Genomic DNA, 12,923 nt, shown 5'->3' with positions numbered 1-12,923 from the left:
AGAAAAGATTCACTACTCAATCCATTATGCAGACTTGAAATTTCAACAGGTGTGGGGGCCCTTCCTTCTCTTTTTTCATATACATTTATAGTTTAATTCCCTTCTTATTTGATTGTTTGTTTGTTTCCTTTTCCCTTTTTATTCCTTTTTTTTTTTTGCACGCAGAACCGAAAAAACTTCCAGCTACATATTCCTTTTTTTTTGTTTGTTTTTTGTTTATCTCCTTTTTTTTTCAATGCCTGGCGTTTAGCCTTTCTTATGCATGTAAAACTGGCTTGGAGTCAGGGAGGGGAGAGGTGGGTGCTATAGGGTTTGTAAGGGGGTTATAAAACCTGTATTAAAACATTACATGTTCACCCTGTTATATCCCCGTTTAAAATCAATAAAAAAATATTGTTAAGAAAAAAAAGAAGAAATAAATATGACAGCAAATATATAAACGTATGTATAAAGTATACTCTGCATGTGGGAAACGTTAAGTAATAAAAAAGGGTAAGACGCATAAAACATGGATACTGGAGGAGTTTAACAACTGGATCCGGAACTGTCCCAGCTGGTCAGGGTTTGAGGAAAATACCCACAAACGCTAAAGGGCTGTTGCAAACTCAGCTTGTCCTTTCGCACTGTAAAGGGCAAAAAAGACAGAACAAGAATATTTACTTTACTCCACCCATATGGTGATCATACTTATAAAGCTCATGCAGTTCTTTATAACCTTCATAAGCTCTTTATAGCTTATGAAGGGTATAAAGGTCATTCCTAAAGGTCAGGTCAAAGTAGAGATAAGTTCATGGAAAGGGAAATTCAGTTCACTAAGTGGTCCTGAACTCTAAACTCTAGTAGGTGCTTACCTTTGGTTACATAGAAAATGAAGAAACCACAATTCATAATGGTCTGAACGACGCCTGCAGCGATGGCAATCGTGTCGAAGAAACCTTCGTAGTAGAATCGCCAGATCCAGTTGACGAGATACAGGGCACGATAGAGGCACAGGAAAAAAGCATAGAATGCATAGGTGATGGTCTCAGCCTCTTCGATCTTGCTCGTCATAAAGAGCTGGGGAAGGATAGCCACCGACTCCAAGTAGATGGAGAACGTCCAGAGGATCTATAATACAGGAACAAAAACAAAAATAAATGAGACAGCAAAGCTCAATACACTGAATCTTGAGTTTAAACCATGTTTTAGCAATCACTTTTGATCTGACTGCTTGCGAGACTGCAATAGTACTTACCCTTAGTATCTCAAGTTACAGGAACTGATTTATTGTCACACTTTAGGTCATGAGTATTATCCGAATGAAGATAGGTTCCCTTTTGAGTCGGGTTCATCTCATGGTTTCTTCCTCATGTTGTCTTAGAGTTTTTCCTTGACACCATCACATCTGACTTGCTTATTAGAAACTAACTGAAGCCAGAAAAAGTCTACTTTTTACTTTTTTTTTATCCTTATTGATCCTCACTTTTTTAATTATTTGAATAAATATTTCCTTTAAAAATGAGTGGCAGAACGGCACATAAATACTTGCGCATAAATAGATTTATTTATAATAAACAACTTATTTAAAATAAAATAATTAATTTAATAAACAAACAGATTCAAGGGGCTGCTACCCCGCAGAGTTCTGAGCAGGGAGAGGCGTGGCTATTTATAGACGCAGTTGCCAGGCAATCAGCGTGAACATGTCACACCTGGCGGCGTGTTTATTTAAGGGTCCTGATCCCTCTGCACTTCCTGCAATCATTAAGGTAGCACCGGTAAGGTATCAGGGCCATAGCAAAGAAAAGAAAGAAAGAAAGAAAGAAAGAAAGAAAGAAAGAAAAAAAAAAAGAAAGATGAGAAAAGAAAAAAAGACAGAAAGACAAGCGCATAGAAAATTGAGAGGAAGAGGCAAAAACCCAGCCTCTGCCTCCCTAAGATGCTGACGAAAGAGAGAGTTTAAAACTGTTCAAACACAAAGCTCTCTCTCTGATAAATCCTCGGTAAGGGCATAGGCCGTGAGAGGATCTTAAGTTTTATGTTTAGTTTCCAGAGCCCCGTCCATTCTCGCGTAGTCTGAAGTGTTTCAAGTTCTCCTTTGTTTCCTAAGTAATAATTCCACGCTATCTCCAAATGGGAGGGTTTTCCTCTGCGTGTTAAAAGCACCCACCCCCTCTAAAGCTCTGCGTCAGGGCTCTTACAAACATCATAACATCTCGTGGTGTGGCATTCCATACCGCACCACATAACAATAGTTTTGTGACATTTTAATGAAAAATTTAACAAATGACTGTTATTTACAAGAACTACTTAATATTTTAAGTAAAAATTTGACAAAATAAGTAGAGATGTTTATTATTAAATATAATTGCGATGGCAATTTTCGTAATATAATTTTTATAACCTTAAAAACTGCAGACATCCTTCAGGTCACTTTGACATTCACTTGTCTGAGAAAAAAATGATCCTTTCTAAATGATATGTCGAATGAGGGATTGTAAAACTAACATGTATAGTGGTGTGATGTCAGGCCTACAGCCAGCGCCTCTTACCATCTGACAGTCTTCACAGTCAACTGGACAAGAAGCACATGACACATGGAAATATAACGGAAGCCCAGTTTGGTGAGTAGGATGAGGAAGTGATGTGCCCCTGCCAGATCACCACAGGATGCCCAACATCTCCTGACCAAGCTCACGGACCGCAATGACCTCAAACCCTACCTCCAGACCTTCAAGAGAACAGGAGCAGGAGGGATAGGGAGTGGAGCGTCATCCTTGTTCCTCTTCTCAATGGTTAGGCCCAGCGAGTCGGAAGTAAGGAATTTGCCAGAAGACAGCACATAAGAAGCCAGCCCACCGTTAAGCACCTGGTTTGATAACATCGGGATGGATCTTGTTGGGTTGCCCTCAAAATCAGTGAAAGCCCTTAACTCTCTGTCTTTCAACGTCTGTGTTTTCACCTGACTTGCCTACGCTTACAGTGGATTTTCATATCAGCTTGCTAATTTACAAGTCACCTATCTGGTTTTCTAAATAGTTAGCATGTTAAGTAGCTCAATGTCATATTGATTATCATGAAAGCTTACAAATTAAATTCAGCTGAAATAATGAAGTAACAGTTCAACCATTAAACTTCTTCCTCGAGGGATGCATAGGAACAAGAAAAAGTGCATATGAATATCTAATAAACAAAATCTTACCTCCTGACCAGAGAAGTCGTGGTTGACGAGTAAAGCAAGGCCACCTACAGCCACAACCAGGAACTCCACCCTGAAAGTGTCATGATTTCTGTCATAGGTGGCTTTGAACTTGCCATAGATCAGGTACACTGTGGCATACGCGCATCCAATGTAGATAACCTGTACCAAAAATAAATACCAGAAAGGCATGATCATTACACAGCAAAAACGTAAATTTAATGGAGTGTACAAACATTGTCCAACATGGCAGCATGTTTATGACTAGGATGCTAGAGTGCAAAGTGCTAACAGAGACACTCAGCAGTTTGACAGTGCCAGCTTACCTTCATTGTAGTGTTGTACAGAGAGATAAACGTGTGAAAAAGGTCCATGTAGCGTGTCGTGAACACTAATGCAAACAAAACTTGGCTTTTTCCAGATATACCTGGACAAAACAAACAAACAAAAAACACAGAATTACAACAATGTTACAATACTATGGTTCAATGGTCTGTAGCGCAATGTATCGTTTATTCTCTGTATCTGTGCACAGTGTCACTGTCTGGTGTAAGAGAATTATAGTGCATCACTATACTGGCCACACTGATGCCAGAATAAATATAATTTTATCATTTTAATTTTTTCATATATTTTTTATATATTCAATATATATTTTTATGCTTAAAATAAAGATGAACCGGTCGATCTGCCAGTGACCAGAACTGGCTGGTTTTTAGCTTGATTAGCCGTGACCGGTGATCGGACAATCAGCTTCAGATATAACGGATTCTGTAAACCGCGCGAAGAAGCTTCTTGATTAATGCGAGTGTCGCAACAGAAACATTTTTATAGCATTACATTGTTAAAAACTGCGTGTTTTAAAAGCCTCCAATGTGCCTTTTTCTCTAAACTCTCTAATCAAATTAGTCTTAAACCCGTTCATTCACACACGCTTACACCAGTCTCAAAACACTGCAAGCACTGTGCTCGGAGCCACTCAACGCACTGTGGAGCCTTAAAACTTTGGAGACATTTGAGGCGGAAAACCGTTGCTTTTCTATAGAATGCTACAGATAAAGTATTAACACCATTTAATCCTAGTTATTCACCCATTTACACAGTAGCAGTTTACTTAGGTACTGTGGCGCTTTATAGGTCAATAGTAGTAGTATTTTAAAATCAATGAGATCCAATGTAGTGTGGATAAGATAGAAGTAATGTGCTCATATCTTCTGGTCCTAGTGAGGACTTTTGCTGCAGGATTCTAGACTAACTGGAGCTTGTTTATGCAACTAGTTGAACATCCAGACAGAAAAGCGTTACAATAATCAACATGGAGGCATTAACTAATTTTTTTGCATTGTGTAGTAACAATACAGTGGAACCTCGGATTGAGCGGAACGCAGTTTGCGAAACAAGCAAAGATTTTTTATAAATTTTGACTTGAAAAACGAACAAGTCTTGGTTTACGAGTACCGAGTATCATGTAGCACGCATGCACTTCTTGTTTTGACACTGAGCGCCACGTGATCACAACTGAGCCAATGTTTTTTTTCTCTCTCTTGCGCTGTGGAATTGTGGGTAATCGACTCCCCTGCTCGGTCTTAGTGTGCGTCTCTCACTGATATAATCAACATCCGTGCGTGCGTGTACTGTTTACTACAACACTGTGACCACGTGTGTGCGTGTAAAACACATTTTATTTTGTGTTTGTATGCGTGTGTGTACGGTGCGCGTGTACTGTTTATTATAACACGTGTTTGCGTGCGTGTAAAGCAAAAGAAAGTCTCATTAGAGAGGTTAATGATCCATTTTCTTTCTCTCTGCATCAGAATGCCATTATATGTATGCACGGGCGTCAATGGACACCGTGCCCCTTCGGAGACACACACCAGTCCTTTCGTCTTCACACACACACGCACACTCTGGGTAAAATGATGGCGACAAGGCACAATCTCGTCCCCCTGTTAGGGAAATCTGACCATGCCGCCATCTTCCTTATGCAAAAATATAAACAAAGGCTTAAACAAGAACACAACTCCACCATCATCAAATTTGCTGACTGACAACAACAAGTAGGTCTACCTGGAGGAGTAAGACAAAGGAGTTGATAGTGGAATTCAGCACACAGCAGTAGAGGAACTACCAGACCCCCCGTCATCAACCAGCCCAGTGGAGAGAGTGGACAACTTCCGCTACCTCGGTGTTCACATTAAGCAGGACCTGTCATGGTCCGGTCATGGTCCTGTCACATCAACACTGTGGTGAAAAAGACCCGGCAGCATCTGTACCACCTCAGACGCCTGAGAGACTTTATACTGCCGTCTGAGGACCAGAGACTCTGCCTTCAATGCGGGAGACAGGGTGGCCCTCAGAAAAGCAAGGGCCAAACTTTCTCGGGCCATCAGAGAGGCAAAGCGCGCACACGCCCAGAGAATCCACAATCACTTCAGGGACAGCGGCGACACACGGCGCATGTGGCAGGGTTTACAAGCCATCACTCACTACAGGACGACATCAACTGTCTGTGACAGTGACGGCTCCCTTCCAGATGCGCTGAATAACTTCTATGCTCGGTTTGACAGGCAGAACGACGTGGCGGCGAGAAAGACCACCCCTTCTCCGAACGACCAGGTGCTGTGTCTCACTACAGCTGAGGTGAGGAAAACTCTACGCAGAGTCAACCCACGTAAAGCTGCTGGACCAGACAACATCCCAGGCAGTGTGCTTAGAGAATGTGCTGAACAGCTGGCAGATGTTCTCACCGACATCTTTAACATCTCTCTGAGCAGCGCCGTCGTTCCCACGTGCTTCAAGGCCACCACCATCGTCCCCGTGCCCAAGAAGTCTACTGTGTCCTGTCTCAATGACTACCGTCCCGTTGCACTCACACCCACCATCATGAAGTGCTTTGAGCGGCTCGTCATGAGACACATCAAGACCCTGCTGCCCTCCTCACTGGACCCACTGCAGTTTGCGTATCGTCCTAACCACTCAACGGACGTTGCCATCTCCACTACACTTCATCTTGCCCTCACACACTTGGACAAGAAGGACACATATGTTCGAATGCTGTACATAGATTTCAGCTCAGCATTTAACACTATCATCCCCCAACAACTGATTGGGAAGCTGAACCTGTTGGGCCTGAACACCTCACTCTGCAACTGGATCCTGGACTTTCTGACCGGTAGGCCTCAGTCAGTACGGATCGGAAACTGCACCTCCAGCACCACCACACTGAGCACTGGGGCCCCACAAGGCTGCGTGCTCAGTCCCCTGCTGTTCACACTGCTGACTCACGACTGTGTAGCAACACACAGTTCGAACCACATCATTAAGTTCGCTGATGACACGACCGTGGTGGGTCTCATTAGCAAGAACGACGAGTCAGCGTACAGAGAGGAAGTGCAGAGGCTAACGGACTGGTGTAAAGACAACAACCTGTCTCTAAATGTTGACAAGACAAAGGAGATGGTTGTTGACTTTAGGAGGACATGAGGCGACCATTCTCCGCTGAGCATCAACGGCTCCTCTGTGGGAATCGTCGAAAACATCAAATTCCTGGGTGTCCACCTAGAGAAGGACCTCAGCTGGTCCCTCAACACCAGCTCCCTACACAAGAAAGCCCAACAGCGTCTCTTCTTTCTGAGAAGACTGAGAAAGGCCCAGCTTCCACCACCGATCCTGACCACCTTCTATAGAGGAACTATCGAGAGCATTCTGAGCGGCTGCATCACTGTCTGGTTTGGGAATTGTGCCATATCGGATCGCAAAACCCTACAGCGGATAGTGAGGACAGCGGAGAAGATCATCGGGGTCTCTCTCCCCTCTATTGAAGACATCTACACCACACGCTGCATCCGCAAAGCCACCAGCATTGTGGCTGATCGGACACACCCCTCTCACACACACTTCACACTCCTGCCATCTGGAAAAAGGTACGAAGCATTCGGGCACACACATCCAGACTGTGCAACAGCTTTTTTCCACAAGCCATCCGTCTCCTCAACAAAAAGGGACTGGACTGATAAACACACACACACACACACACACACACACAAACACAAACATTATCATACAGCTTAACTCAACTACCTCAAAATATTGGGACTGGACTGACTAATCAACACAAGTGCAGACACACTGACCTACACCACCAAATTATCGTACACACCAACCTGTAAATGCTTCACTGTTTATCTTTTGCACAATGATCATTACTGGACTAATTTTTGCACTAATTCCTCAATTCTTGCTGCTGTTTTTAAAGAATGTTTACAGTTACCCACTACCTCAACACCATATTTTTATGTTCTGTAACTGTTACGTTTACCCACTACCTCAACACCACATTTTATGTTCTGTTATGTCGTGGTTGCACACTGTCACTTTGTTGTTGCTCTTGTTTGCACATTTGCACGTGCACTTTATGTTGTCTGTAAAAATAGTTATACTTAGTTAGTTAGTTTTTGTTAATTTATGTTGTAATTTATGTTAGGTCTCTCTGTCCTGTCTCTGCTAGGCAGTTAACTAGGCCTCTTGGTTAGCTAGTTTAGTGTCTCTGTTAATTTATGTTGTAAATTTATGTTGCATGTAGCACCTTGGTCCTGGAGGAACGTTGTTTCGTTTCACTGTGTACTAACTGTATATGGTTGTAATGACAATAAAGCCTACTTGAACTGAACTTGAACTTGAAGGTACTTAGGAACTTGTACACTTACACCATAGAGAGCATCCTGATGGGAAACATTTCAGCCTGGTTTGGGAACAGCACCATGCAGGGCAGACAAGCTCCACAGAAGGTGGTGCAATCAGCTGAGTGCATCTTCTGCACCAATCTCCCTAACTAAGGGACTGTAACTCAATCTACAGAAAGTGTTGTTGGACCAAGGCCAGGAAGCTAAGGGACCTCAGCCACCCCAACAATGGAATGTTCTCTCTGTTGTGGTAAGGAAAGCGCTTCCGCTCCCTAAAGGCCAACACAGAGAGGCTGAGGAGAAGCTTTTACCCATAGGCTATTGGTCCCCTTATACAGACCACCACATAGAACTAATAATAGGATCTGTTTTATTTGTTCAATCACAATAATCACTCTCCAATCATTCCTGCTAAGCAAACTACTCAGCACGTTGCATATTTTTTCACACAAATAAAGACTAATTGCACTTGAGTTTCTAATTCTTTCTGTACAGTCTGTAATTTATTCTGCACAATTTATACACTTTAATAGCTCATGGACTTTTATGTTAATTCTATTTTATTTAGCAACCTTGTAAATATTGTACATTTTCCAGCTCAAAGTGCATTATATTTTTATATATTCATGTTACTTTATTTTAATATTCTGTTGTTGTTTTTTTATTTATTCGTACTCTATGCATTTTAGCAACTCCGGTGCAATTTATTTCTTGCTGAGAAATCCTTCCTTTTCGGTCATGATCAGTCATGTAAGATATGCATTTTACTGCATATCATTCTGTGGTTGGCTGTTTAGTGACTAATATATTTTTTTATTTGAATCCTACCGTAATTTCTCTCTTTCAACCCTGTACATATGGACCCATGTTCTCATTGACCACATTGTTATTTTTGGTTAGATGCTAACTGAATTTCATTGGCTTTGTACATGTACTTTGAACAATGACAATAAAGTTTAAAATAATTAAATCCTGGCACAGCAAAGGATACACAAAACAAACAAAGCTAAGCACTAATAAGAGAATGAAAGTGTTTGGATCTGAATCTAACTATGCATTTTGGAAATTATATATATATATATATTACTCACCTAAAGGATTATTAGGAACACCTGTTCAATTTCTCATTAATGCAATTATCTAATCAACCATAATCACTCGTTACAACCGAGGTATGCAGCAAAGCATTTGTGAAGCCACAACACGCACAACCTTGAGGCGGATGGGTTACAACAGCAGAAGACCCCACCGGGTACCACTCATCTCCACTACAAATAGGAAAAAGAAGCTACAATTTGCACGAGCTCACCAAAATTGGACAGTTGAAGACTGGAAAATGTTGCCTGGTCTGATGAGTCTCGATTTCTTTAGAACGGGAGCTTCGTGCCCTGGATGTGCATCCCACAAATCTCCATCAACTGCAAGATGCTCTTCTATCAATATGGGCAAACATTTCTAAAGAATACTCTTAGCACCTGGTTGAATCAATGCCACGTAGAATTAAGGCAGTTCTGAAGGCGAAAGGGGATCAATCACCGTACTAGTATGGTGTTCCTAATAATCCTTTAGGTGAGTGTGTGTGTGTGTGTGTGTATACATACATACATACACACAGCATTTTAGATGATTGCATATTGATGTGGTGATGCCAGAAAGATAAAGGATCAGGACATGTAAGAGAGCTGCAGATTGCTGTGCAAGAGGTGTCAGGGCTGGAAATTGGTCAAGTAACACAAAACTCCTGTATTTGACTTTTGTATGCACACCTGTAATATATTAATAAGGTGTATAAATGGGAATATAAATGCAAGAGAGTTAGTGACTCAAGAGCAAACTTTAATCAGACCACATTCTGGACTGAGACTGGAAGTTTAATAAACAGCAGACTCAGAGGATTTAATGACAGCAAACTTAATTCTTCTTATCTCCCGATCGATGCTTTGTTTTTTGTAAATATGCATACACATTTTTATCAGAAAACAGAAAAACATTTGCTAAATCCAATTTTATGCACTTTTTAAATTCAATAATCATTCAATGATCTTAATTGTTATTCAGATGCAACTTGGCCAATTTAGATTTCACCTGAAAAGACATCAACCTGAAAAGGTGCCCGTGTGGGTGGGTGTGTAGCTGCAGCCTGTACAATCAAATGCAATGGTAATAGCTTTAAATAAGATAAGGTCCCTCCTTCTACAGGAAGCACTTTACACACACTCCCTTTCTCTGTGCGCATGTGGATGAATGAGTGGGGCGTCATGACCAAGTCTGCAGCGATTCAAAAACTTTTTCTATAAACATAGCTTATCTTTTTGTGTTGATGTGTCTTATATTCCAAAATAATATTTGCATGTCAGGTTCTGCTTGATGTAAGACAATGCACAAAATATAAAAAAAAAAAAACACTGAAGTATGGGAAACATATTTTCCTGATCATCAGGAAAATCGGTTTCCCCCTCCCTACTAACTGTGGTAGTATCAGGTATCAGGGAAGTATCAGGGAAGTCTGAAATTGCCTCAAAGACATGTATACATGGGGCACAGGTAACACAATATGCACAAAATGTTTAAAAAACACTGTCTTTCAATTTAGGTATGGAAAACGTATTTTCCTGGGAATCAGAAAAATCGGTTTCCCTCCTTCTACTGGTTGTGGAAGTATCAGGGATGTCTGAAATTGCCTTAGAGTCATGTGTGCTTAGGTAATACAGTGAGATGATGTTTTTTTTTAAAAACACTATTTTTAACAAGAGACTCCTGGAAATCAATTCACCCAGTTAACATTTGTAATAAACTTCAAGTTTTCATATTTTGTGAAATTAAAGAAAAATAACCAATTCAGATACATCATTTAATGTAAAAATGTTATTATAATAAGTGCTGTGCCAATTATGTATGTTTGTTTTATCATGGATATCCATACAGTATATCATGGATTTCAGGATATCATGTTTCCCCATCATATGTGGGTGCTGAGATGGATGAATGGATGGATAGATAGATGTGAATAACATGAATAACTATAAGTGTGGTGTCCTATAATCGCTGTACCTGTGTGTTTGTACACCATAGAACTGGATGTTTGAGTGGGTAAAAAAAAAAAAAAAAAAAGAGTATGGTTATCGCGAGTAGACACGCTACCCTTGAGTATAAAAAATTACAAAGTAAATTTGCAGCGGCTTAAAACGTCTGAATTATCTTCAAATATACAAAAAAGCGAAAAGACACTCGATTATTTTGTATAGGTTATCTGATTAATTCACAAAGTTCGTAAAAACACTTTAAAACGAGAGAAAAACTGTTAAAATCCTCGTTCGCCTTCTCAGCGTTTGGTAGCGAGTGACGTCATGATTCGAATCTGCGCGCGCATTGCGCGCGACCGGGAAAACGTAGGGAAACTGAATTTCCCGGAACACCGGGAAACCTAGCGACACTGAATTTCCCGGCCGGAACACCTGAAACGAGTGCGGCTGGATCTTTTCCCCGTCGAAGATGTATTTTTTTTTCATGCACACCGTATAAGGCCATTTGAGCCTGACCTAAGATGAAATTTCACTTTTCTTAGCTAATCAGTGTTTTAACCAGTAATGATTTGTCTCACGGACAATTTACATGCACTACTTCAACTCATTACCAGGAAGTCAGCTAATCAAGTGTCTTAGTTAGTTAATGTTGGTAAATGTATGTTGTATGTAGCACCTTGGTCAACGTTGTTGTTTTTTTTTCACTGTGTGCTGAACTGTATATGGTTAAATTACAAATCTTTTATCCATGCATTTCTTTATTTTTATCCAATCCAGTTTGTTTCATAACTATTTACCTGTATGTTTATTCACTTTTTTTTTTATTATTTATTTACTCGAGTGGGTAATTAAATGGGGAACACATAATTGGTTATAATAAAAGACTCAAAAGTCTCTTCGCACTCACCTACACACGACCTGCTCGTCCATATTTTCAGCAGCAGGATGAAGATGGCAGCTAAATGCGAGAGGTCCCCTGTGAGTCTGAAAATATTCATGATTCCGCCCGCACAAAAACACTAAGAAGTAGCGATGGGTCGTTTATGAACGATTCTTTCTTTTTGAACGAATCTTTAACGTGAATCAGTAGAACGAGTAGTCTCGGAGAGTTATTCGTTCATTTGCTACTGCGCGCGCATGCGCAAATCATCGCAAAACCTCCGTAGGTTATCTACAATAAACAGAATCGAGCGACTCCGAGTCTTTTGTCATGTGACTCCCATAGACGCTATGCAGTGCAGTACACACGAAACAGAGTTTTCAAGTCCCGAGTCGTTCGTTCCTTAATCACGTGACTCCCATAGACGCTTTGCGGTGCAATAGATTCAAAAGAACAAACGACTCAGACTGAAGGTATGAGAAGTGAGATAATTATTTTGTTTATTATAATATGTCCTTAGCTGCACTGTAATATTTTGATTACTGGAACTATAGCCAAAATGTGTGTAGGTAGATGTACATCACTACTAAGCAGAGCAGAAGAGGCGTTTCCAAATATACTCTCCCTGAAGACCACGTGACCAGTGACCAAAAAAAACCTATTTGTTATTGAATAAAAACATAGAACAAAATATACATTTATAATTGTATCATAAAGTTGTGTAAACGTTGATCAAAAAACAAGGCACACATTAATTACACAAACAAGGAAATGAAAATAAAAAATATATAACAAAGAAAAAAATTAAAAAAAAGAATAATAAATGAAAAAGGGTCTTTATTCTTCTTCTGATAAACCAAATTCTTTTATTATTCCAACAAGTTTCTTGGCCTTTTTATCTTTCATATGTTCCAATGATGGAACATAATTGCAAATAAAATCCTTTTTAAAGACTCAAAAATAAGGTTTAGTTTTTATACACTTGCATTTATGAATAAAAAAATTGCCTAAAATCAACATTATATTGATGAGAAAGTTATTATTATCATCCAGTAGTATTCCAAATATAATGTGTTTTCTTTCAAAAGCGGGCAGTGATTGTATTTTTGGCTCCAACCAATAAGACATGTTACTCACAAGAAAAGAAAAGGTGATCAATA

The 12,923-nt window shown here is 40.1% G+C and overlaps 1 protein-coding gene across 1 annotated transcript; it reads right to left on the bottom strand.

Moving 5' to 3' along the window:
- Nucleotides 1-245: 245 nt before the first annotated feature.
- On the bottom strand, nt 246-12,089 carry LOC128540779 (ER lumen protein-retaining receptor 2-like). The gene is made up of 5 exons (XM_053510759.1): nt 11,791-12,089; nt 3,505-3,605; nt 3,182-3,340; nt 852-1,107; nt 246-623 (listed from the first exon to the last, which is right to left on the bottom strand). Exons 1-5 carry the CDS (start codon nt 11,879-11,881, stop codon nt 526-528), a joined length of 705 nt encoding a protein of 234 aa, XP_053366734.1. The 5' UTR covers nt 11,882-12,089; the 3' UTR covers nt 246-525.
- Nucleotides 12,090-12,923: the final 834 nt, after the last annotated feature.

The sequence above is a fragment of the Clarias gariepinus genome, chromosome 14, assembly GCF_024256425.1.
Source record: "Clarias gariepinus isolate MV-2021 ecotype Netherlands chromosome 14, CGAR_prim_01v2, whole genome shotgun sequence".
Classification (NCBI taxonomy): Eukaryota; Metazoa; Chordata; class Actinopteri; order Siluriformes; family Clariidae; genus Clarias; species Clarias gariepinus.
Note: the sequence above shows the minus strand (reverse complement) of the source record. Positions and strands in the feature narration are given on the sequence as shown.

What these genes read in the sequence shown, in the direction of transcription:
- LOC128540779 (XM_053510759.1), bottom strand. Translation starts at nt 11,881, where the DNA reads ATGAATATTTTCAGACTCACAGGGGACCTCTCGCATTTAGCTGCCATC. An exon ending in ACGACTTCTCTGGTCAGGAG is followed by an intron (nt 1,108 to 3,181) that starts GTAAGATTTTGT and finishes CCTGTATTATAG; the next exon opens with ATCCTCTGGACGTTCTCCAT. An exon ending in CATTTTCTATGTAACCAAAG is followed by an intron (nt 624 to 851) that starts GTAAGCACCTAC and finishes TGCCCTTTACAG; the next exon opens with TGCGAAAGGACAAGCTGAGT.